We start from the raw sequence: 26873 nt of genomic DNA, 5'->3' as shown, positions 1-26873 counted from the left end.
AAAGAATAAATCTCATCAGAGCCAATAAGCATGCAGCATGTTTATGCCAGGACCTATCAGTGCTAGTGATTGGCTATCTAATGCTCCACATCATAGAGGCATACAGGAAAAACACTACATTGCACCGAAGTATGTGTGTGTTGTTGTATTTTAAGAGGCTTGACTGCAGTGTGTGTTGCAGAGATAAAAAATGTCTAAGAAGAGATCAGAAATGAGTCTCCATTTTGTCATTCTCGATGCCAGTAGCACACAATACAATATATGCAACAAGACATTGTTGCAAGACTGGCAACGAGACAGATTTGATGAAACACTTGAATGTATATGAGTACATTTAAAAGCAGAAAGTTGCTCCATGTACGACTGCAAGAAATGGTAAATAGATTTGCATTTGTATCGCACCTTTCTAGCTGTCTAGTGGTGGCCGACGCAACAACACAAGGTGCCACCTGCTCATTAGACGCACTCACACGACGATGGCACATCAGTGGCCCTTTGACATGCTGACTGGGGAAACCAGGGATAGAACCACCGATCTTCCAATAATGGACGACCTGCTTTACTCCCTAAGCCTCAGAGGAAGAACGAACCGCAGCCATTTTCCTCTCAGCATTCAAGACTGCCTAACATTACAGTGCCAGACCTGGCTCTTGACTCGACTCTGGGGGAGTTTCCTCCTCCACAGTCTCCTACTAAGCAGTGAGATGAACGTGCAGAGCCCAATGGAAGTGGGTCGATGTCTCTCTGAACTCTGCATCCAGGTGAGAATTTAACGTCAAAACGTCTTCAAAACTGCTTTGAATGGGAAAATGCCAAGGTGCTAAAACATTAAACTAAAGAAAGGTAACTTAAGTCTAACCACACTGTGGTGAATAGGTTTATATTTTTGGTTTTGACACTGCTTTGAGTGCGTAAAAAAGCCAAGAAGCTGAAAAATGTAAGATCTGCACCATAATGTGTAATGTAATTTTGTTTTTGTTAAAATGGATTTTATAAAATTGGTATCAAAAAAGTGTTGTTTGGGAACTGGTATCAAAGTCGAGGTATCAAAATCACTACTGAATTTTTTTTAAACAATACCTAGCCCTATGTGTGACAGCTATATATAATATCTATATATACCAGTTTTATTATATTTTTATAAATTGCTCTTTTGCACACTAACACATTTCTCTTGTGCTCGGACCATGCTAATGTAGCATTGTACTTACTTAGATCATTCTAAAAACACCAATTTTTATTTGATTTTTGTCTGTTTTTTAATATCTAAAATAAAATCTGATAAATTCCTATATTTTGGGGGAGGAGCAGTATTTCTGATGTTTTAGTAAAGCACTATAACTCAACCCCACAGTATGAACTCATACACCTGGCGGGCATGTTCACAGTTCAAAAGGACAAAGAGTCCGGAACAACAGAGCCTTTCTGTGCTGCTCATTGTGGGATAAAGTCGATCCCACTCTAAACTCTAAATAGAGCCGCCCATCTCCTCAAGGTTAAAGAGCCTGTGCTCCAGGCTGAGCTGCACAAACAACAAAGATTTTTTCTGGAGCGGTCTAGACGGGTCTTTCAGTGGGAGCAGCAAGGCATGAAGCACTAAGAGAGACTCCTCACATTTGTGCACACACTGAACGTCGCCTCGGGCACTGATCAATTTATTCACAGCAAAACGGATACAAAGGCTGAAGAATGCAGGAATGTGAATGTTTGGTGTGAGTGCACGTGTGAGCTGTTTGCACTTCTCACTCGGCCTAAAGCGAAGGCTGTTCTTCATTGATCCTCTGTCCTCTTCTCACACTAAGTCACCCTGTGGGACGGCAGCCTGGGCCTCTAACCTACATTCTCCTCACTGCAGGCTGTGATCAAAGTCACCTCGCCCCGTGTAAGCACAACGCTGCCTGCTCTTAGCTGGCTGCTCATAATACGGGCACAATGGTGGGATGCAGCTGGAATTCAGGTTTGTGTTTGAAAGTGTGACGTTACCTTCTGTTCGTGGCTTATTGACAGACTCTGCAGCCGGGTCGTCATCAGCTGCAGACTTTGCTCAAAGGCCGCCACCAGATTTGCCTGCTTGGAAAAAGTCAAAAACAATGACAAAATAAACAAATATAAATGTTATCAATGCAGTTGTCTGTGACAGGAAATTATTATTAAATATTTATATCATTCACAGCATCATTTACATGTAGACACAGACAGGGAGACCTTATACAGGAACAGATTCAATAGATTTCCTCTGCCCCTTCATCCCTTCTGTTCGAGGTGCTATAAAGCTGAATAACACACAAAGGCTGAACAGGATGTCTCCTGTGGAAAATTCTCCTCCTCCCTAATCTCCGCCTCACACACACCCACTTCAGCCTGGAGCAGGAAAATTAGTTTCCCCTCTCCTTCATAGAACGTATTAACACAGTAAAATAATGTATACAGCCGAGTCATTAATCCAGCACATAATCATGTTGTGACCCGTGCACCTGTTTTGCCTATTCACTGCCCTCGCATAATAAGGTCATGCAGTATAAAAAATGACACATGATCGATGTGTGCTGCATGAAGCCGTGCATAATGGCTGTGCTTGTATTGCTGCACGCGGACAAATGGAAACGCTGACAGGGTGGTCGTACAGAAACAACCTTGTAGAGTGGAGAGAAAGGGCAAGGCACCTGTGCTTGTGTGTGTGTGTGTGTGTGTGTGTGTGTGCCGAGGCTAAGTGGCTTGGCGAGAGGTTCAGGAGGAGGTTAGTATTATTGGGGCCCCACACGGATAAGAAATGTGCTGAGACTGCACAGAAATGATCTATGACTGACACACCTCAGCCTCTCTCTGTGTGTATCTATCCTGTTTTATCTGAAGGGTAAATGTCTTGCCTTGTGTGAGAATGTGAGAGTTTGTGAAGGAGGGAAGGGAGAGGACTGGAGTGGCTGGCAATGCTCAAATCTTAAATGTCCCGAACACAGAAAATAAGAAAACACAGGCAGAGGGCAGAGTCTCTGTAGATTAAATACACCGTCACACACTTCTAGTAGGTCGTAAGTGATGATTGAGAGGGATTACTTCTGTCTGAGTTTACACATTGTTTTTTCTTTTTAGGAAAATCCTGCATAGTATATCTTTTAAAACAGATAATGAAAATACAGTGTTGTCTTTTTTTTTTTTTTTTTTAAATAAAAGACCAAATATTTTCCTTAAACTGCTGCACTATTAAATACTGCTGGACGACCAACAATAAAAAAGACTGGAAAACAGGCTGCAAACGCACCGACCTCAAAAAACAGATAAGATTTTAATCAATCATCGGCATATTTCATGTCGCAAGATATGATGCCATTTCAAAAGTTGAAAATCCCGATTTTTAAAGGATTGTTGTCCTACCTGTGATACAATAAAAAATATTATTTTCTTGGGGTGCCAAGTAACTCGGGTTCAATTCCAGCTTGTGGCCCCTAGCTGCATGTCATCCCCTCTCTCTTTTTCCCCTTCACACTTAATACTGTCCTATCAATTAAAGGCGAAAAATAATCTTTAAAAAAATAAAATTCTTGACAAAATGTCATGTAAAGTACGTTCAGTATGTTTAAGTGTAATTTTAAGAATTTTAAGCATTTATCTTATGATTATGGCTGGAGTAACTGTAACATATATTTTCATATCATCTCATGCCTAATGGAGACTATTTTCAGCTGGGGATCTGGTACAGTGAGTATTTTTAGCAGCTGTGTGGTGCACATGGCAAAAAATACAGTGCTACAGTGCTTAAGTTCATCATAATAATGGAACATGTCACCCAGTGCACAGTGTGGCCCACTGATGTGTTTTTAATAATTTCTGTACAACAATGGAGCTCTGCATCACAGAGGAAGGTATAATAGGCTTTGGGCACACAGGTAGTAGTTGTTGGTTGGATAAATTCATTGTTATTGGTCTTTGGATGGAATTAGTTGGCAATAACAAAAATATAGAATACGACCAGACTCTTCTTTCGAAGATCTGGATCCACTGACTTGCAGAAACAGCAAGAGCTGAACTCCCAGCAGCAATCATTTGGTACACTAATATAATCTGAACAAAGTATGTACTATGAAATTCTTTTTTTTCCACATCTAGCAGTAGGAAACAAAACAACATGGTTGAAGGCACCCTGACATTGCTCTGTCTTTGCCTGCTCCCACTTGTTCAACACATGCAGTGTCTATATGGTATCAGTTACCTCTGCCTCGGGGTAGATGTCATTAGGGTGGAGAGTTCATCAAGATGAGTGACAAGTATTAGGGTGTAAAATTAGAGGGAGGGGCTACTACAAATCTGTTGCCTCAAGGTGGAAGGCTGTTTTTGTTAAAGCATAAGAACCTTTTTGTTTAACTAGCAACAGCCCCAACACTGCAGTTGTCAAACCCACCAGACTCTGTTTCAATAAACAGGAACTGTATTGTCGTACAACACACTTCATTCAAAGTCAACAGAAACAAAATAACACTAACAAAAGCTGCCTTGGTTCTTCTTTACACTGTTCCAACAATCAGTAACTTTGGTTTGGTTGAAATAAACCCTTAATTCACCCAGTTAGACGTGATAATATGCTGACTCTATACACGCTTAAATATCTGTTTATTTTAATGGGTTTGGTGATAGTGATTTTGGGGCTGTTTCTGGTTAAACAAAAAGGATTTTACTCTTTAACAGAACGTTGTATCTCAGTAGGGGTCCTCTACACAGTGTTGTCAGACACTTAAAACAACAATCAGTGCCTGTTAGTGGCAAAACAAGCATTTTAATGGATGTAAATTAAGGGTGGAAACATGCCCGCTTACATTCCAGCCTATTTTGTTCTCACTAAATACTGGACCAATTTAAATTGTTGTTCCCATTAGTCATTAAGACACAAAAATATGTTTTTTGAAACTACTACTACAAAAAAAATAAGTGGGTGTGCAAGTGGGTGCTTCCATTTATTAATGATTCGTAAGTTAGACAAACAGTACATACGTTTGCTGTCAGCTGTGTCGTCAGGTTAGACACCTTCTCCTGTGACGATTCCAGCTCCCTCCTCAGCTTCCGGATTTGCTGTCGGGAAAAACAGGCATGTTACATCCTTTAAAAAAACAAGCTTACTAAAGCTGAATATGGCTGATGTCACACAAGTGACTTGAAGTGGATGCTCTTCATGAAATGAATGACGGACTTGTTCAACCACAGAAAACAAAGATGAGGGTGATGGATGAAAGGACAGACATGAGACAGAAGAGAAGAAAGAGCGGGAAAGAACACGCTTACCTCTCCCTGAATCCTTTCCTCAGCCTTTGGAAGCAGAGGGAATAAAAGTCAAGAGGTTAGGTAAGACAAAAGAGAGGAGAAGAAAAGAGAGGAGACTAAAAAGGCAGGGACCGAGGGAGAAAGTCTTGTCTCTCTTTAAAGTGTGAAATGAGAGGATAGCATCACACAAACCACCACACACACACACTCACACACACATAAACACAGCTCACACCACATCACAAACTGAAGTGTAGCTACCTGAGTCTGCATGCTGCCCACACTCACCGAGGAGTAGCTAGACGAGGCGTTGGACGCCAGGGAGAGTACCGACCCATGAACTGAGAAGAGAAACAAAATAAACACATTAGAAGCCAAGTTGCACAACGACGCCGACCAGAACGCCGTATAACAGATGTCATAATAATCCAGTGGGCTCACCCTCATCTTGCTCCTTGTCCCTGAAGGATCCGGAGCGAACCATTCCCATGCTGCGGGGGCGTTCAGCCAGCGACAGTGTGCTGCCCAGCGGAGACGCTCCGTACAGCTCCAGAGAGGCATCGTGCGTTGGGATGCTGTTGGATCGAGTCATCCTCGGAGGTCCACCGACAGGGCTGGGTACTGAGAAGAGAGCAGAGGGGTTGAGTTAGTGATGTTGTATACTACTACTACTACTACTAGTGATGATAGTGTACTACTTTTCTCGTCAGTGCTCTTTCAAGTGTGTGTACGTGTTTGAACTCACCCATACTGTTCTTAGAGGTGCGGGGCAGGGAGGTGGGTGAGGACAGCAGTGGAAGAGTGAGCGAGTCCGTCATACTGAGAATGGTATGAGAGTGTCTCCTCTCTCCTTTCTCCTTCCCTTCCTCCTCAACCTGAGAGGCACCGCTGAAACTGCAGACAGAGGACAACAGCAGTGTAACTAATGGTGATTAAAGAAATCTAAGTGCAGTGTTTAAGTGTGAAGGACATTTAGAAACATCATGTTTAAAACTATCTGACAGAGAGCACACAAAAAAGTCGCCAAAGAAGAAAGAGCATTTTGCTGTGATGGTTGTGTACTCAATCTGCTGGTCCTTGTGTGTTAAATTGGATGAGGGTTAATGTACATTACTTTTGACAATCATAACTTCTTCTATAAAGACATATTAAATGTATATAATTTTAAACGCTAAATGAAGGGGAGTTAAAATAAAATGTTACCCAGTGGAAACACAATGTTTCCAGTGGGAAACAATAAGATGTATTTTGAGTTACTTTGGACAGGGATGATGAGGATTAACACTGTCTGTAATCCGTCATTCACTGAGGATCTTATCAATGGCATCTCTGTGTGAGTGCAGTTCAAGGACTGTGCCAAAAGTGTGTCAAACTGTCAGCGCCTGACAGTGTGTTGTATAAGAGCATGCATGTATGTGTGTGTGCGTGCGTGTGTGTGTGTGTGTGTGTGTGTGTGTGTCCACTTACCTTAAACCTTTCTTTGGCAGTGTGTTTCTGTCTCTCTGAGAGCTGTGGAGATTAAACAATGACATTATTTAACCACTGCTGCAGGGAGTTATTAAACCTCCAGAACAGGCAGAGGGCACAAAGAAGCACAGTACGACTGGCAGACAGCTGGTGTCAGCCAGTAATTACGACTTCAGTCACTGCGGCCCAAATAACACTGATAATAGGCCTGTAGTAATAATAGCCAAGAAACCCCTCACTCAGTCTGTGTGTGTGTGTGTGTGTGTGTGTGTGTGTGTGTGTGTGTGTGTGTGTGCACGCGCATGTAGTTGCCTTTACTTGTTGTTTCAGAATCAGAAATACTGAGTTTAAATTTTTAACCTCTCTCATTTAACCATATTCTTTAATTTGGACAATGTTTGGCATCTCATACAAAATCTTTTAGCGTCTGACTACTATGGGATGTTTGATGGAGGTGAGGCATGCTCTTGCAGTTGACCAGGATTTTTGTTTTGTCTCTGGATTTTTGATTAAAATCACAAATTCAGTCTCTTTCAGCCAGGTTTAGTTTAGTCTGTTGTCTAAAGCACTGGTTCCCAACCTGGAGGACCCGATCCCAAAGCTTCCTGGGGGGTCATGAGACCTTCTTGATTTTAAGGGGTGTAAGTAAGCTTAAACATATATATACAGTGGGCCTTTATCTCATTATTTCATTCATTTCTATGACGAAAATTAAATAAAATTGTTAATTGTTAAACTAAAAGTTTAGATTATTATTTAAGGTATGAACTTCACAAAAATCACACTGGATAAGGGCACAGTTAAGACCTGAACCCAACCTATATTCACTCATCTTGTCCTGCATTAAAAAAGTATGTGGTTAAGACAACCAAAGAGCTAAAAAGAAAATGACTGAATTGATCAGAGAATAATCCAATTTAGTATGTGTGATTGCTAAAAAAACAAACAAACAAAAACATAATACAGACAGGTAATTGTATAAAAAATCTCTCAAAATATTAGGACTACTCATCTCTGATACGGTTTTCACTGAAATATCCCAAAAATTCATCTAAATCTCTTGTTTACATCAAGTTCCTGCAGTTTTTGCATCCAGTATTTGGGTTAATTGTACAGTTTATCAGTTGCTCTGCACTGTTACTGTTATGCACTGAATATATATGTCACTTTAAACAATATTAGAGAAAGGGTCTCTTAAGGAAAAAGGCTGGGAACAACTGATCTAAAATAATATTCCAAAAATATTCTGAGTTTATCTTGACAAGACTGTTTTCATTCTGTGGCTTGTTACTATCTCGTCTTTGAAGGTTGTTTCTCGCTCTTCATAAGTGTTTCTGCAGCTAAACATGGCTCCATAACTCTTCCACTATGTGTGGTATTTTGACTAAATCACCTCCCCTGTGCCCACTCAGTAAGAGGACAGAGATGCATGATTGTAGTGTGGAATAGAGAGAATAACATATTAAAGAACTGCCCTGATCCCTCAATGAATAATGTTGGTGCAGTTCCTCAGCTGACCAGTAGGTGGAGTTACATAGCAGCATTACAAAATATGAATGACAGCATGATCACTGGTGTGATGTGTATGGCTTTGAAATAAATGCACAGTTGAATCTCACCTGTCCGTGAGAGACATCGAGACTTTACTTCCAGAGCTCCAGCTGGCAGGAGGGCCTCTATCTTCCTGTCTATCTTTGTGTCGGGATTCCAAGGTGGTATAGCCTCTCACTAAAGTCTCCCTCTCCTTCTCCTTCTCCATCCCCTGGGGCTCTGGGGCCAGACTCATCTGGAGTGGCAGGGACTCCATGCTGCGATGCAGCCCAGACAGACGAGGGTAGAGCAGAGGTGAGGTGCTCCCTCCGCTCCCTTGAACCCCGAGAGAAGAGACCTGCCTGGGACCCAAGCCAGTCCCTGAGTTTGAGAAGCAGGCTGAGGAGTTCACATTGAGTAGAGGGGCAGGGCTGGGGGTCAGGCAGGGGCCAGGGGAGCTGCCTGCTGAGCTGGCCAGGTCCTGGAGTTTGGAGTATGGGGGAATTTTGGGTGGCAGGGAGTCCTGAACCCCCACCTCTAGGCTGTTTGAATTCAGCTTGTCAAGGTGGGCCATAGATGGAGGCTTTGCCAGGCTGCGTATCCCAGATAGCCTAAAGACAGAGACAGACAGTGGTGAAGCAAATGTATATTCACACTTTGTTCTGTGAGTTAAAAATTACTAGGAAATTGCACCATATGTGTTTTGTGGTCGTATCTCAAGTCCAGTACCTGTGTGTGTTGGGTGAGGGCAGATCCATGCCCTTACCACTGCTGGGAGGTCTCAGGCCCTGCAGCTTCCCTCCGTTCTCTGAGGGCGTCTGAGCAGGGCTGCCCTTCAGAGACCCACCTCCACACTCAGAGTCAGATACCACAGCTTTAGCTTTGGCCCTCTCTTTCTCTTTCTCTCTGTCTGTCTGATTGACAGGACTGGGACTCGGGATCCCACGACCACCTGCTTTACTCAACCCAGAGCTGAGCCCTGAGGCGGGCTCTTTGAGCCTGGAGCCCTGGGCCGGTTTGATCAGCCCAGAGCTGGTGTCCATCGTAGTGCTCACTGGGCGAGCTGAGCTTGGCCGAGTTAGAGTCAGGGTGCTTGTCTTTGCTGGGCGAGGCAGAGAGCGGTACTGGAGAGATGTCCTGGCATTCGGAGATAGAAAACCACTCTGGTCGCTGCTTGAAACATCTAGACTTGTCTTACGTCCTCCTCCACCACCACCACCTCCACCAGCCCCTGGTTTGACAGGAATACCCGACGATTTGGGAATCTTCCCCACAGTTGTAGAGCCACAGGGCATACTGGGATTGTTTGTGCCATTATTGGTGGCAGTTGCAGGCTTCTTGAAGCCAAAGTTTCCACCAGTTGAGGGCCTGACGAGGCCGGACGGAGGTTTACGTTGCTCACCAGCACCGGTGCCATTTCTGTGGTCTTTACCAGCATCAGAAGAAGAGCGCTGAAGGCCGGCGGTCTTCACTGCTAGCCGGGACTTATCCATTGGCTTCCCATCTGACTTGACTGTACCTAGAGAGATGGAGGATGGGAAAGAGAGAAGAGTCACTGATGAGTAGCTTGAACAGTCTGTGGTGGTGAGTGAGACTAACCAAGCCTTATTAGGACATGGTATCTTATCTGACCACCTACCAGGTCTGACTGTCTGCTGATAAAACCCAATCCCTGTCTGAGCAGACAAACAGTGTGTAGACCAGACTCTCAGCCAGCTTCACCCTCACACACACACTGTTATCATGTGGTTACTCCTCTTTTCCATCCTGATGAACTAAAAGAGTTTTCTCTGGCTTTCCACTAAGTGCACGTCTGTGTGTCACAGCTGCAGAGCGCTGAGATTAACATGTGCAGCATGGCTGTGGAAAACTGGTGTTCACGTTCACCAAGCGTGTCTGCGGGCAAAAAAGTGCAAGAAACACCCAGTTTCCCCACTCCTGAAGCCTCCTCTGGGAGAACGGAGGTTGAAGGAAAATTATGTGATTTTGCTCCCATCTGTATATTTCCCAGTTGGCAAATTAATTGGACTTGTTTGGAAGTTATTATGAGGAAAAAACTATTAGACACGTGCACCGCCCACACAAGTGCGAGCCCACACTACCCATGCTCTTAATTTGTATCTAATGGGAGTTGTTATGGGAGGTTTATATACAAGGCATTAACAGAGTCAAAGAACTGCTGTTGAATGGGACCCACCGGCGTGCTGCCTTGGGACATCTGGAGTCACTTAAGGGTATTGAAAAAGCCCACAAAATACACACACGCACACATAGGGCCAGACATATATATATATACCACACACACTCACAGCTCTCAGTGATTGGGTCTTATAGGAATGTGACACTGACAACACATTACGCTCGGAGCTCTTTTGTAAATGTGAAAATTGGGTTTACATGTCAAGTCATAAACTCAATCCATCGTATAACCGCAACACGGCACGTTCCAGGAGCATTAGGCTGCAGGAACACACACTGCCAACAGGGCAGTGAGACGCAAACACACACACACACACACACACACTCACACACACATACAGTGACAGAATCCAGACCCTTGTATTAATTCTGACATAAATGAAGCCTGATTTACTGACACCGACTGGTTATGGAGACAGTGGTGCTCACGGCTCGACACGGCAGCGTGTAGACACAGTGAATCACCACGTCTCGGTGCAAGAGGCCTCTGCGTGTCTGAGGAGATCTGAAGACACAAGCAGACAGAGAAATCTTTTCCATAACATTTCTAGCACTGCTGTCTCTGGATGTTCATTTATATTCTGCTGCCCTAAGTCTTCTTCTATTTAAGGCCACTGTAATAGAAGGGAGAGCAGTATGGAATGATGTACACACAAACACACTCATACTCTTGTCTATCATTCCCGGTGGTTTCCCAGGGAGATGAGCCGCCTCGCTCCTCGGCTCCACGTTCTCCCATCAACAAGTGTGTGCTTTTATTTGTGGTTGTTAGGATAAAGTATCGGTGTTTATTTGTGTGTATGTGAGAGGTATGTAAACATCTGTTGCAGAAAAGTGTATCTGCAGGTGTGTGTCTGTGTGAGTGCATGTGACTGTGCAGAGAGATATACATGATACATCAGCACTGACAGAATGATGAATACCTGCACTGTGTCCCACGCCCAAACTACATGCTGATTCAAACAGGTATGCAGCACATTCACACGAAGCGAGTCACAAAACCCAGTTGATGTTTGTCTGTACTGTTAATGGACACTATTGTCCCATAATGCAATGCACAAGGGAAATAGAGGCGGTGCTCACAGCTGGAAAAAATTATAACAAAATGTGAACTTTGGTTCCAAAGCTCCGCCATCATCTGAAAAAACCCAACCAAATAAACACCAAGTAAAAGTGAATGTAAACATAAGTTGTAGAGGTAGGTGATGAGGTGGGTGTACTCTCCTATACTTTCCAATGGCTTTTTGGCTGATAGGTGAGTATACTGTAAACAGCCAGAAAAAGAGGTGTGTATAACGTGTCTACCTGCGTATACCCACCACTACACCACTGCTTCAGGTCGAATAGCTTGTGAAAAAGTTGTGCAACAGGTAAAAAGTGTATTTATTTAAAGGCCCAGTGTGTAAAATGGGTTGAAAACAGTGACATCAGCGGTCAAATTCTAGATTGCAGGGCTCACTCGCTCACCCCTCCCGTCGGGTAAATGACGGTGGCCTCGTAGGGACAAAAAGCCTTGCGCACGAGTTTTTCAGGAGTAGGTCTATCTAGCGACGAGGTGAATGTTTATTTAGAAATCTAAACCATGTTACGATATTGTAATGAATCCCTCACGAGCAGGAGACCAGAGTAGCGTTCGGGAAAAAGGCCAGTTTATTTGAGCACTCGAGAAACTCCGGTAACACTCCACTCCGTCCCAAACTCTGACTCTTCTAGCGTAACAGACACACTTCATAACTTTACACACATACTCGTTTGCCATGCTAAGTGGGGACCCCCCCTCCCCTCTCTGCTCCGCCAATCTCCAGCCCGCACACTGACTGACAGCGTAGCCGGTAAACAGAGCTCAGCTGTTTATTTAGCCTAGCAATATCTCCGGACTATAGTAGCTGCAATGGACGACTTTGAACGCGATTTTGAAGAGTTTCTTGTAGCGGACACAGACCCAGAGCCATACCTGTTTGAGCCGGAGCACACAGATGAGGAACTCCATGTGTTTGATGCTGAGCGGGCGAGAAGAGAGGCTGAATGCACAGAATGGGATTCGGTGCTACTGCTACCATCGTTGGGGAGATATATCATCAGGAGGAAAGTGCCGCATAGAGTGCATCACAAGGAGTGAAGCTGCGTCTTCTTTTCCTCGCAGATGACGGTTCGGGTTCATTCTCTCCTCTTGCGTGGTAAGTGTGGTCCATTCGCAAACTTTATAACTAAAAAAACTTTTCACTACTCTCTATCGACGAACTACTAACACTCTCTGCTGTTTCTTCCTCCTTCTTCCTTCCTCCTGCTGTCTTCGTTGGTTCATTTATACACGCGAAACGCCTTCTCTGGCTGGCTGGATTGTCGACTTGGTCTGCCGGCCCTTGATATATATATATATATATATAAAAGCATAATTATAAGGCTACGAAAACCAAATGAATTTTATTTTATAGCGATCATACACTTGTATAAACATATTAATGGGTAGAATATTCAGATTCAGATTCAGATTGACAATAAACCATGCCAAATATTACACACTGGCCCTTTAATTTACAGTTATGGGCAAGGGTAGAAATGAACTGGCAACAGGTGAGAACAAAAATAATCAGGTGCCTGAGCTGACCGCGTTGACGCTTATCAGCTTCTGCCTGATACAACTCCATCACGCAGCAAAGGACGTTCGACAAAACATCATTCAGGAGCTGAAGATGCAGCTGACTGATTGCAAAGAGACAGTTCCTACGGATATACAGTACAGGCCAAAAGTTTGGACACACCTTCTCATTCAATGCGTTTTCTTTATTTTCATGACTATTTACATTGTAGATTCTCACTGAAGGCATCAAAACTATGAATGAACACATGTGGAGTTATGTACTTAACAAAAAAAGGTGAAATAACTGAAAACATGTTTTATATTCTAGTTTCTTCAAAATAGCCACCCTTTGCTCTGATTACTGCTTTGCACACTCTTGGCATTCTCTCCATGAGCTTCAAGAGGTAGTCACCTGAAATGGTTTTCCAACAGTCTTGAAGGAGTTCCCAGAGGTGTTTAGCACTTGTTGGCCCCTTTGCCTTCACTCTGCGGTCCAGCTCACCCCAAACCATCTGGATTGGGTTCAGGTCCGGTGACTGTGGAGGCCAGGTCATCTGCCGCAGCACTCCATCACTCTCCTTCTTGGTCAAATAGCCCTTACACAGCCTGGAGGTGTGTTTGGGGTCATTGTCCTGTTGAAAAATAAATGATTGTCCAACTAAACGCAAACCGGATGGGATGGCATGTCGCTGCAGGATGCTGTGGTAGCCATGCTGGTTCAGTGTGCCTTCAATTTTGAATAAATCCCCAACAGTATCACCAGCAAAACACCCCCACACCATCACACCTCCTCCTCCATGCTTCACAGTGGGAACCAGGCATGTGGAATCCATCCGTTCACCTTTTCTGCGTCTCACAAAGACACGGCGGTTGGAACCAAAGATCTCAAATTTGGACTCATCAGACCAAAGCACAGATTTCCACTGGTCTAATGTCCATTCCTTGTGTTTCTTGGCCCAAACAAATCTCTTCTGCTTGTTGCCTCTCCTTAGCAGTGGTTTCCTAGCAGCTATTTGACCATGAAGGCCTGATTGGCGCAGTCTCCTCTTAACAGTTGTTCTAGAGATGGGTCTGCTGCTAGAACTCTGTGTGGCATTCATCTGGTCTCTGATCTGAGCTGCTGTTAACTTGCGATTTCTGAGGCTGGTGACTCGGATGAACTTATCCTCAGAAGCAGAGGTGACTCTTGGTCTTCCTTTCCTGGGTCGGTCCTCATGTGTGCCAGTTTCGTTGTAGCGCTTGATGGTTTTTGCGACTCCACTTGGGGACACATTTAAAGTTTTTGCAATTTTCCGGACTGACTGACCTTCATTTCTTAAAGTAATGATGGCCACTCGTTTTTCTTTAGTTAGCTGATTGGTTCTTGCCATAATATGAATTTTAACAGTTGTCCAATAGGGCTGTCGGCTGTGTATTAACCTGACTTCTGCACAACACAACTGATGGTCCCAACCCCATTGATAAAGCAAGAAATTCCACTAATTAACCCTGATAAGGCACACCTGTGAAGTGGAAACCATTTCAGGTGACTACCTCTTGAAGCTCATGGAGAGAATGCCAAGAGTGTGCAAAGCAGTAATCAGAGCAAAGGGTGGCTATTTTGAAGAAACTAGAATATAAAACATGTTTTCAGTTATTTCACCTTTTTTTGTTAAGTACATAACTCCACGTGTTCATTCATAGTTTTGATGCCTTCAGTGAGAATCTACAATGTAAATAGTCATGAAAATAAAGAAAACGCATTGAATGAGAAGGTGTGTCCAAACTTTTGGCCTGTACTGTAGATATGGACATGTGATAACCGCAAAATCGGTTATCTTTGTGTCACTTTGCATCACCTCACCAAGTAGGATTTAACTGAGCGAGTGCTTTGCATATCTGGATGAATCAGTACATTATGCAAAATGGCTTCAAGGTAAAATGGTGTGTTAATTCACAGGTCAGGTCACAGGACTTAGATTAACGGCCGGGTTGGGTCCAGATTTTACTTGGAGATAATTACAGGTAACAGTTCAGTTCTGGTGCTGAGCTTTGTGGGTGTGGTTTGCAAATCTTGACCTGTGCAGGACTCTGATGTCCATCTTTAAGTAAATAAAGTACATAACATATAAATACATAATCACATAAGTTAATTTTAAGTCAGTGAGTTAAGGAATTTGAGGCAAAGTGTGTGGAGTAAAAACTGTGTAGCATTTACTGTTAATTGAATCATTTTCTGTTAGTACAAAACAATAAAATTGGTGCTGAAACATTCGATCAGAAAATTAATCATCAACAATTTTTTACAAATGAGTAATTGTATAGGTTATTTATCAAGGAAAAATGCCAAATGTTTGTTGGTTTCAGCATTTTAAAATGTGATGTTTTGCTGTTTTTATTTCTTTTATATCACTGTAAATTGCATATTTTTGGCTTTTGGCTGCTGGTCAGAAAAACAACCAGTTTGACGTAGTTACCCTGTGCTCCTGAAACTTGTAATGAATGTTTTTTTGCTTATCTTACATTTTATAACATAACGCTGAAAACACACCAAGCAGTGGTGAAGCGCAGCCTGCTGCAAGATACCACGCAATGTCTATGGAAAGCTAGCCTGGTTCCAGACCATAGACCCCACCCACTCAACTGAGTAGGCTTGCATTACTGGTCTGGCATACTTCAATGAATTTGCGATTTATCTCGTCCAAACGCTGGACGGACCAATGAACGCCGGGGGTCTAGTGATTAGCCAATCAGCGCCACGCTGATGTCAAGCTGTACGCCGGTGGGTAACTGGTGAGGATAGCAACAATGGCGACTGCTACAGATCCTACAGACCACATTAACGATGCTATCGAGGTATTTCGCCACTACTTGCGTTAATGGAGGACCAAATTAAGGAAGCTGCTAAACTGGATTTAACGGCGATGCAGCTGGGCGTGCACGACGACGGAGACATTTTAAACGGGCAATGCTCGCTTGTTTTCGGCACCCCCGAGGTATGGATACTAATGACGTCAGATTCTGGGTGAGTCGTTGATCTCTACTGATTGGTTAGGGAAAAAATCAAATTCCCGCCCCTTGTAAATCGCCTTCAGTGGAAGCCATGTCAGACTGAAGGTTCTGGGAGCTTCAGTCTGACACTCAGGCTAATGGAAAGCTGCAGCGGTCGCTCTGAGCTCAGTCAGCTGCAGACATTGAATTCTGTGGTGGCAAAAAAATACCCACAGCCAATCAATAAACAGAGTTCTGACGCTTGTGACATATTGACCTATGTTACAAACAATTTCTTTCTGCCTGAAACACATGAACACACCTCCCAGCCACAGGACAATGTAATTATTACAATCAGTTAAGTTCAGATAAAATAGTTGTAAAATGACAAAATGACAATGAAAATAATCTTTAGTAAATACTACACAGACGTGTTGTACACAAGCGCTTTGTCTATTCTTGGAAATGTTGTTTCTTCAAAGATCTCACACTCTCTGTGTCTCCAACAATACCGCAAACATGCAGACAAACACAGACTTACAAACATTCACATACAATCCTGCCAAACCTCAGCAACACACTGATCTTCAGCCTGAGCAGCAGAGACCTCTCTAACTATCTAAGAATGTCTGACGCTTATTCGGTTAAATTGATGAGCTCCTCCACGCTGATGAGCTGCAACAAGTCTGCTTTCACTTGACTCCATCATCTGATGAATTACCGCCTAAAAGTCAGTGACAGATTGAATAGCCCTGATAGCAGATTCGTATTGTTCACATCAATAACAATAACAGCCTGGCACACGGATCACAGGCTGGTTCAACACACAGATATGTTTGGCATATCTGTCACTTCAACAGCTGGCAACACAAACACAGGACAGTCCCACAGAAAGAGGACTGTTTATATAGACATTGCAAATCTAGACTGGCACACAACTAATATCCTGTTGTTTTGGTTGTCTATATTCTAAGTGTGTGTGTGTATGTGTGTGTGTGTGTGTGTGTGTGTGCTTACGTAAACAGCACACAGATGGTGTGCTTAAAAGGCAGCTGCACAATCCGCACTATTGTGCTCTTTGTGTGTTGGTAAGAGTGTGTGTGCGTGTTAAGTGTGATGGGTGACACTCTGTAAGGCTGGCACAATCTCAGACGTATCTGCACACACACACACACACACACACACACACACACACACACACACACACACACTGTCTCTGGTCCAGTTGTTTTGAGTACAAGGCCTTTATTTAAGTGCTATAAATTCTCTCTGTCCGGCACAAAAATAAAGCTTGCATAGGAAAGGCTGGACCAATAGGAAGAAAAAAAAACACTGTTGGTCAGTGTGTGTCTGCGTCTGTGTGTGTGTGTGTGGTTGGCTGGCAGGAAGGGAGTGGGTGGTGATGGGCGTTTGATACATGGCACCACTTTCTAAAGGCCCAGAGGGTGGGCTGCTGCAGCTGTGGATGAATGTGTGGGACAAAGACAGAGTGTGTGTCTGTGACTGTGTGCGTGGGTGTGAGACTGCCAGAGAGAAGGGAATATTAAAAGGCAGCCAATGTGTCAGTCTGCTCAGGTTATGAAACCATTTCAAGTGTAGCTATATTTATTACACCTCACTGTGTGCATGCATGTGTGTGTGTGTGTTTCGCCTCTCACCTGCCACTTTCAGCCCACTCTGAGAGGTGTGTGTGATTGGAGAGGTGACTCCCACAGGTGGGTTTCGTCCTTTCTTCAACACATTTCCTTGACCCAAGGTCTGAGGTTTCTTCAGTTCGCCCTTCCCTCCTTCCGGCCCCTCCCCCTGTGTCCGCGTCTTTTTCCATTTATTGGCCGATTCGGACTTGAGACTTCCTGTATCGTAGACGCCGCCGCCCTGGCTCTTGCGGCTGGGTTTGGTATCATCAGAGTCCCAGGACAGACCGCTCTCCACCAGAGATCTCTTCTCTGCATCTGTCCGCATCTAGAAGGAAAAAGAATGCCACATGCTTAGACGAACTGTGTCGAGAAAATGTTAAGGAAGTAAGTATGTGTGATCTGACTTATAGAACATGGAGACATTAATTATCCGTATGTCTCTGGTATGTTGTTTGCTGTATAGGCATGGAATTATCTTTGGTGGTTTTGACCACCTAACCAGTAGAGTTAAAAAACAAAACTAAGCATCATGGCAACAAAGTGCCTCGAAAGAATGAGAGAGAATCAAAGCTTTTCTGAACTCACATAAAATTTGTATATGGCTTTTATTGTGAGGTTAGTGAAATGCAAAGACTCCATGCATTGGAATCGGAGCTCTCGTTTAAGATTTAGCTTTCTCACTGACATTTTGTTCAACACTGAGAAAGCTAAGAGTTTTATATGGATCTCAGCATCAATCACCTCTTCTACTGAGTTTTTTTCTACTTTGCAATTTTTAAAGTAGTTTTACTAAGACTTAAAGGAGCGGTTCAGCCCCAAATCAAAAATGCATTTTTCCCCTCTTACCTGTAGTGCTATTTATCAGTCTAGATTGTTTTGGTGTGAGTTGCTGAGCACTGGAGATTGCGGCGGTAAAAACATCTGCCGTCTCTCGAATATAATGGAAGTACATGGCACTCAGCTTGTGGTGCTTAAAGCACCAAAAATACACTTGAAAGAACTCAACAGCAACGTTTCTTTCCAGAAATCATGACCAGGTTGCTCAAGATAATCCACAGACCTTGTTGTGAGCAGTTTCATGTAGGAACTATTTTCTTTGTACCAAATTACACCCACCAAACATATCACCACGTAGAAGGAAAAGTGCATCTACTCATGGACAAGAGTCTTGTGTTTGTGACAGCACGAGATGTAAACATTAGCCGTTTTTAGATAGGCATTGTGCAAATTTGCAGGAAAGCCCAATCAGTGTTTTTTCAGCATTGGCAGTATTAAAATAAAATCGGGGAGTACGGCAAAATGCCGCCTACCTACTTTTGTTGATACAGAATGCGCCTTTTTTGGGAAAATGGGGGCATGAGCAAGTAACAAAACATGTTGCTCAGTGTGTGACGTAAACAGTGACGTGGGAGGGAAACCGCAGCTGGTCAGTCCTTGGGGAGCTCCTTCAGGAGCTCTGTGCTTTCTCTTGTAAGTCGGCCCGTTCTTCACCGTCCCTGTCATTTGACGGTTAATGGCCTCTTCGTTTGCGAGGGCAAGGAGGGTGCACAATTCCTTGTCTCCCCAGTTGCTCATCTTTACAGTGTCTGTCAGGTTTGCATTTCCGTCTTGCTACTAGCTGCTCGCTAATTCCTGCTATCAGCTGTTTCCTGTTTATCCACCGCCAGTGGGTCGCACGTGCAGCGTCATCAACAGCTCCTCCCACAAGTCTTCAACAGCCTAAATGCTCACAGCTTTCTGGCAAAATGGCCCTACATTTCCAGAAAATCTGGCAGTGTAAAAGGGGCTATTAATGAAGTCCTCCTCGGCTGTAACTTTAGCTAGCTCAGTGGGGCTAGGTGAGCTAGCAGTAGATGCACGCTTCCTTCTGCTTCCTTCCACTAAACGGCTCACAACAAGGTCTGTGGATTATCTTGAGTAGCCAGATCCTGCTTTCTGGAAAGAGACGTTGCTATTGAGTTCTTTCAAGTGTATTTTTTTTAGCACTTTGAGCACCACAAGTCGAGTGCCATCTAGTTCTTCTTTATTAGAGAGAAGGCAGACATCTTTACGGCTGATATCTACAACACTCGTCAACCCACACCAAAACAATCTAGCCTGATCAACAGCACTACAGGTGAGGAATAATGACTTATAGAAGTGCTATGAATGAAATCCCAACAGCTATTAGGCTCGTGTGTCAACAGATGTATCTCTGTGGCAAATGAACAAACTCTTCGCACTGATGAGAACCATGTGATTTGGCTGAAATTAAAAAAAGGAAATAGGAGCTTGTGTTGGGTCTGTTTTATCAACCTACATTTGGACATGTTGGCCACTTTTTTGACCATTAGGAAAATGGTAAAGTTAATAGCTGCAGACACTTCTTGCAGTTCTGGTGGACATTAAAACTCAAGCACATGCAGTGTAATACAAGTAAGCAATGTATATCTGCGTGCCAATAAAAAGATTATAATCAAATCAAATCCAATTTTAAGAACTGTACCCATTCATGTTACCTTCCGAATCAAATACTACAACATTTTGTTACTAAAAAAACTGGCTTCTCTTTGATGATTCTGAGTCATTTCCTAACATCCTTTAACATAATCCACTGTACAAAGTTAGTTTGGGACACTGGGAGGAATGAGCCAATGGAACAACCCACTGGATCATTCCTGCAAAAACATTGTGTATCCCTTAAATCTGTATTTAATGTTCTTGAGTGGCCACAAATTGAAAAAAATGTCATTTGATGAGGTGTGCGGACTCAGCCGGATCCTCAGACTCTGTCTCATATTGATGCCTTCTGAGCAGAAAAACATGTCTAACCCAGTCAGCTCAAAAACACTCTCTGATGTCTCGTCTCATCTCATATGTTGTCTAAATCCTATTGTATGCTCTATTTGAACACTTCAAAAGAAACAACAGAGGGAGAAAACACACACACACACACACACACACACACACACACACACACACACACACACACACACTGACCTACACAGAGGAATCAGACAACACGGCCTAAACATAATCCAATAAGAAAGAATGTCAAATGTTAAACTAAGGAAATATGAGGTCATTCGTGAGTCATGTGCTGTGACTCAATCAGGATACTTCCGTTAGTGCACTTCCTCGTACACTACTTGTGTGACAGTGTTGTCTCCACTGGTTGTTGTGCGCTTATCGAAAATGACAAGCACCACATTTGACTGCTTCTTCTTCATTTTAATGGCAAATTGCAACCAGGCGGACCTTTATTGCCAACTTTTAACTGTGATTGTCGACCACCAAAATATCTGCCCACTTGATTGCTTGTTCACCAGAGCAACTGCTGCAGCTTCCTCAGCTGCCATTTTCAAGTTTGGTGATCTCTCCCCTTCTGCTAAGTAGCCAAGATGGCGACCATTAAGGATCAGAAGTGTCCAGTGTTCCACATGGAACTTTTATACCGTTATAAGTACACCATTAAACCCTGATCACACAGAACGTGTTTTTTGCAGGTTGCAAAACGTGGGGTGTGCCACAGGTTTTTTTAAAATTAAATGCCACTTTTTTATTGTTGCCAGGCAACCACGGACACACCTCCTGTGTAATAAATCTACCGTTTATTCATTTATTTTAGTTATTTAAGTAATTAGTATCTAGCTCCTAAAATGTACTTGCTGTAGCTCTGGTTGAGGGTGAGAGGCCGTCAGTAAATAGTTTGTTGGGCAGAGGGAAACGGAGATCTGTGTGGGTACATGAGACCCTGAATAAGAGGGTGGATCATGGGGAGTACCACCAGTTGGTCCAGAAGTTTCTCCTCGATGATGGCTATTTCCAGGCATATTTTAGGGTGACAGGGGGGCAGTTTGACAACTGCTGTCTATCGTCAGGCCATATAGCTCTGGGTATCCAGCAACAGCTACCACCAGATGACAAAGAGATGACATGGGGTGTTTTTCCACTTTGAGTTGAAGTTTTTTCAACTCGAAGAGTTCAGAGCACACTGGCAAAAACGCCAGGCACCTGAAGTCCAGAAACGCGAGGCACATTGCGAGCAGAAAGCTTCATTCTCATTTAAAGTGATTACAAAAAGACCCCTCCAGCTGCTAAAATGCTTTCTCTGTAATCAGGGAATTACAGTGCACTGCATTTTGCCATACTTGTCAGCGTAAACAAATTATAGAATACTTTACTTACTATGTAAAACTATCTATTCCCTTTCCAAAGCCAGGCTCGATTCTTTGGGTTTGGGGGAACTGAGCATACAACTGATTAAATGAGGCTTGGATTAAATTGCACGAGTTGTGTGAGAGTTTGTAAACGGATGTTTTGATGTAGTTTTTTGGTGTTGCTAAATGTGGATCCCAGTCAATCTATAAACCAATATGCTTGCCATTTTCGATAAAGGCATGTGAGGAAAAAAAGTGTTCTTTGCAAATTCAAGGTAACTGACAAATTCATTTAAATATGGTCATTTGTGGGTGAAGTATTAGTTTAATGCACTTAAAATAGCAAGTGTAAGTACATATGCATGTGAACTGACACATAGCAAAAGTCCTCTGAGTGTGTTGTGGTAAAAACATGTGGAAGTGTACTAAAGACAAAAGATTTGAGGGAACGCAAAACAGTTCCTAGAGCTACTCAGTCTACAAGTCAGCTTTAATTAGATTTAGATGCTTCCAGAAATACACACAATGCACAACATGTTTAGTTTTCACAGAGGCAGATTACTCTCCCCCCTGTAGGAGACTGACAGTTACACAATGTGTCAGACAGTGTGTGTTTGTGTGTGTGTGTGTGTGTGTGTGTGTGTGTGTGTGTGTGCGTGTGTGTGTGTGAGTTCAGGACATTGCACTCAGCAGTTCTCATGAGGACTCATATGCTGAATTCCTTTTTTATTAAAACCAATAGACCCCATGGGCAGGTTCACATCACATGAGGAGGAGGTACGAGTGAGTGAGTGAGTGAGTGAGTGAGTGAGTGAGTGAGTAAGCGTGTGTGTGTGTGCAAGTGTCCTGTCTGACCAGACCTTGTTGATAGAACATTGTCATTTCCTCACAAACATTCCCTGATTATTGAAACAGCAGGGATGAGATACACATCTGTCCATGTAGGCAGTGGCAAAACATGATAACGACACAAACACACACGCTGATAAGCACACACACACCCACATTGTAAAAAGGTATTGGGAAAACAAGGTGTAATAACTTGATTATCTGGTCCACCTCCATGTGGAAATGAGGAAATCTGGGTCTTTGTACCACCTACATGCACCACTTTCTAGCTTTGATTCTCTCTCTGTCATGTCTTCTTTGTGCCCCCGTCTCTCCTCCACCCTCACATCCTTGTTGAGCACGTTATGCAATACGTGGGAGAAATGAGGAGCAAATGTAAAGCCCGAGCTGCCTTTGAGGGGATTAAAATCAACAGGAGCAAAAAGGGAAAAGGTGGAGTGATAAAACGGAGACAAAGAAATGGCTTCGGGACACAAAGACAAAGAGGAAACTGATAATCAGCTGAGAATGTCGAGGGAACAGGGCGCCATGTGTACGAGACAATGTGGGGTGCATGGTGAGGTGAATGGTTGGTTGCCATGGTAATGATGCCATAGGGGGGTAATGGTTGCTATGACTCCTGCAACTAGGCGTGGAGGGAGGTGCCCCGGTTCTTGCGGCTCGCTGGCCCGGATGCAGGACTGCAGATGGCCCTGTGCGTGTGTGTGTGTGTGTGTGTGTGTGTCTGTGCATGTGTGAATGCGTGTGTGTGTGTGTGTGTGTGTGTGTGCGCAGATGGCCGTTCTAGACCTGTCCTTCAATATACAGTAGAAGACAAAGACCCGCGCTCACAGTCTCAGCATCCCTGCACTTTCGGTTGCCATGGTTACATTGATTCCCTCTTGCTCGCTGTCTCTCTCTCTCTAAGATCCCACTACATCCGTCACATAAACCAAATTGCGGAGGTGTGACCTACATCAGACGCTCGAGGAAAACACACTATACACACACACACACACACACACACTGTCTGGAACCCATACAGCTACAGATGGAACTTAAAGAACCTCAAGCAGAGCTGCAGACGGGATTTTAGAAGCACTGAGGTCATGAGTCCCAAATCCTCCCATCCCCACATCAGTTTTTTAACACCATATCTCACGTATACACGAGTACGCTTCAACGTATTGTTACCACAAGGATAATAAATCAGGACAGTTGTTTCAGCCCGGCTAATTATACTACTGAACTGGGCCAAAACTACAGGCTCTGGATCAGGTGTGCAATCACAATAAAGTTCAATACGGCCACACTAGTTTTTAGACATTCCTCTCTAAAACCTCCAAAACAAGCCTGATTACTATTAAAAATTCAGCTTTTAATGCAGCTTTAAAACCTCTACAAAAGCCCAAAAGGGAGCCTTGTGGAACAGTGCAGCTATACAGCATGCAGTGTGTTTGTGTGTGTTGCAGCGAACATTGATCGCTGCAGATGTGATAAATATTATGGGTGTGTGTAGAATACTTAATCAGGCTTTGTCTCTGATGCTGTCTGTCGTGTGTATTCATGTATGTCCTCTGTTCTCTGACAGAGGATCTAACACACCATTCAGCACCTCATCAATACCTCCCTGGAATAACAATTTAATCAATACTACAGTAACCAACACACTGCTAATCCGTCTGTGTCAGAAGGCTGTGTATGTTCGTGTGTGTGTGACTTACCACTATGGCCGAGTTTCTGCGGGAGCCGATGGGAGTGGTGGGCAGAGAGTTGAGTGTGGGACTGGTGTTGAACTCTTCAGAGCTGAGGTTGTCTGAGCCATCGCTCAAACCGCTGCTGATGGAACTGCTCTCGTCCCAACTAGAAGAAACAGAGACAAAGAAGATGTGTCAGATTATCTTTTTTTTTCCTTTATAATATAGGAAATAATGTGAGGAAAAAAACATTAAGCAGTTATGATGATGTATGTGATGATATGATAAGAGGTCAGGCGTTCAGATCAGCTCTGATCTGAGTGTGTGTGGGTGTGTGGATGTTTGGATGACAGGCAGGCAACGACATGGCCAAACACAAGCATGATCCTGAATGTATTAACCTGTGGGACCTCGATCTGATGACTAAAGTCCAGTTCAGACCAAAGAGAAAGCAACAAGACGAAACCATTTTAGAGCGTTGAAGAGAAAAGTTGTAGCGTGTGAACTGGCCGGTCTGAGCTCGACTCAAGCCGGCTGATGGTGTCACCTGCAACTCAGCTGGTCAAATCGCCGGCGGCTGGTTTTAAAACAGAAAGCACATCACCTGTTTCTACAGCCAACTGGCTTGTGGTAAAGTCCACTGGTCAATTCAAAATGACCGTAGACTGCGTGTTCACTTCCTGCGGCAGATGCTCCATCCCTGCCGATCACGACACTCATTGATGTTCATGATCTGAGCCGACACCATACAGCGCTGCATCCGGGTATAATCAGGCTGATATTGTATAGTGTGAACCCGGCATAACAAAATTCCTCTCATCTGAGATCAAACGTGTAATTTCGTCAGCCTTACAACAGCTTGTCTGTGTTAAATGTGGGACTGCTGGTGTACTGCAGTGATGAGGTTAAATTCAGGCAGTAGAAATGTTCTCCTAATTTCAGGGGTGAACAAATCTGGCCAAGTGGTCAGAGTCTCCTAACTGGTAAATCTGAGTTAAAGCCCCAGTGCCATCAAGCATCCACCTTTCAGAAAGCATCATCGATCAAGACATCAAATCTTCTCCAGCTCCTAGGCCGTACAGACGCTAATTCTGCTTCCCTGCAAAGAACGATCAGGTATCACATACCACCACATGCTCTCATATCCAAGAATATCTGACAAATCCAAAACAATACATGCCAATTACCTTGATATCTACTTTTTACATTGCATGAACTATGAAAGCTCCAGCAGCTCAGTTACATCAGCGGCTGGCTCACTTGGCTCCATGTCTCCCCGTTTGTCTTTTGATTAAATATTCATGGACCTCATTTAGAACACTGCCTGCTCTATATACTTAACTTTCATACTGCATGGGCTGCAAACACTTGGCAAACTGAAATTTGGAGCGCTCTCGACATCATCTCAACCCACACACGCACGTAAAAATAGCACTGAAGAACATATACACTGATGCATGCGCCCACGAGTGTATGCGGGAGGGGAGTCAGTGCCAGGACTGTGAAGTCGGTCCTCTTGGCACACATCTGCTTCACAGTTTTCCTTGTACCCCCCGCAAGAGAAACCGCTTTGATAATCGTAACATAAACAGGTATCTCTGTATACCTAACACAATAGTATGAATCGACATCATACTTCAAGCAAAATGACACTCAGCGCATTCAAGGACCTGTTCCACAATCCAGTGTTGTGCTTTCTATGGTCCCACTTGTCCTCAACCTTCATCTCGGTCTTGTCTACTTCTGCCAACATTATTCATCATTTCTGATATTTGACAGGCAGAAACTCATATATGTTATTGTGTTAACTAGATTAGACTGAAGTCAGGGTCTCCTGTGCGATCTACCCAGGAACCCAGGTACAAGCTTGCTGCTAGAATCTGAACCCCAACCAGGCGAGATCACATTGCTGAAGGCGTCTGATACATTTGTGGCTTTTAAGACGTTTTAAACATTTGTGTTTAATGTGGATTTTCATTAAGTTTCTGTTTATGTGCATTTTGTTATTTCATTTTATATTATTTTCCTCCCGTGCTTTCCTTTTACCATTTCATCACACTTTATTTATGTCTGTTTTTCTTACTGTTTTACTTTTCTTTCATTTCAATCTTGTGGAGAACTTTGTTGACTTCAAATACAACTTAAACTATTAGTATTTTCTAGATTGCCTTTCAACAAACCATGTGGCCGAACATATAACATTTCGTTAGTTTTCCAGTTTTCCAAAGGTGAATCGTGCTCTTTATTTTCTATCTAGTGGCTGCAGTGCATAACCGTTTGTCAGTGGAGAAGAAGGGATGCTACGATGAGGCAGTTTTCCCACCTGTTCATTAACTTGTGACGACACTGGTTTTACAGATTGCACCAATAATTTTACACGAAAACATATTTGTCCATGACGCTCAGTATCTGTAGAGCGCATACTTTGATTTTTAGTGTTAGCTCTTTAGATCTTCCCTTTCCTTCAAACAAAACAGGAACAGTAAGCATGGCTGTGGCCAAGCCTGATTTTCTTGCCAACGTTTTCTTGTTCTTTTGGGCTGTGGCTCGGGGTTGGCAGCAGCTCCCTCCTTTT

The 26873-nt window shown here is 43.5% G+C and overlaps 1 protein-coding gene across 10 annotated transcripts in view; it reads right to left on the bottom strand.

Moving 5' to 3' along the window:
• nav1a (neuron navigator 1a) overlaps nt 1–26873 on the bottom strand; it is a 123564-nt gene that overhangs the window by 12474 nt on the left and 84217 nt on the right. For 3 of the 10 annotated variants that reach the window (XM_078170018.1, XM_078170015.1, XM_078170021.1), the window contains 11 exons: nt 24326–24464; nt 17656–17959; nt 8977–9766; nt 8337–8858; nt 6718–6759; nt 5996–6144; nt 5692–5871; nt 5512–5591; nt 5272–5295; nt 4984–5061; nt 1984–2070 (listed from right to left, as the gene is read on the bottom strand). In XM_078170018.1, the coding sequence (XP_078026144.1) occupies nt 1984–2070; nt 4984–5061; nt 5272–5295; nt 5512–5591; nt 5692–5871; nt 5996–6144; nt 6718–6759; nt 8337–8858; nt 8977–9766; nt 17656–17959; nt 24326–24464 (2395 nt within the window). The remainder of the gene's footprint in view (nt 1–1983; nt 2071–4983; nt 5062–5271; nt 5296–5511; nt 5592–5691; nt 5872–5995; nt 6145–6717; nt 6760–8336; nt 8859–8976; nt 9767–17655; nt 17960–24325; nt 24465–26873) is intronic. The other 7 variants (XM_033628640.2, XM_078170017.1, XM_033628646.2 and 4 more) reach the window with 7 other exon arrangements.

The sequence above is a fragment of the Epinephelus lanceolatus genome, chromosome 8 (assembly GCF_041903045.1).
Source record: "Epinephelus lanceolatus isolate andai-2023 chromosome 8, ASM4190304v1, whole genome shotgun sequence".
Taxonomy (NCBI): Eukaryota; Metazoa; Chordata; class Actinopteri; order Perciformes; family Serranidae; genus Epinephelus; species Epinephelus lanceolatus.
This window is presented reverse-complemented; position numbering and strand designations above follow the sequence as displayed.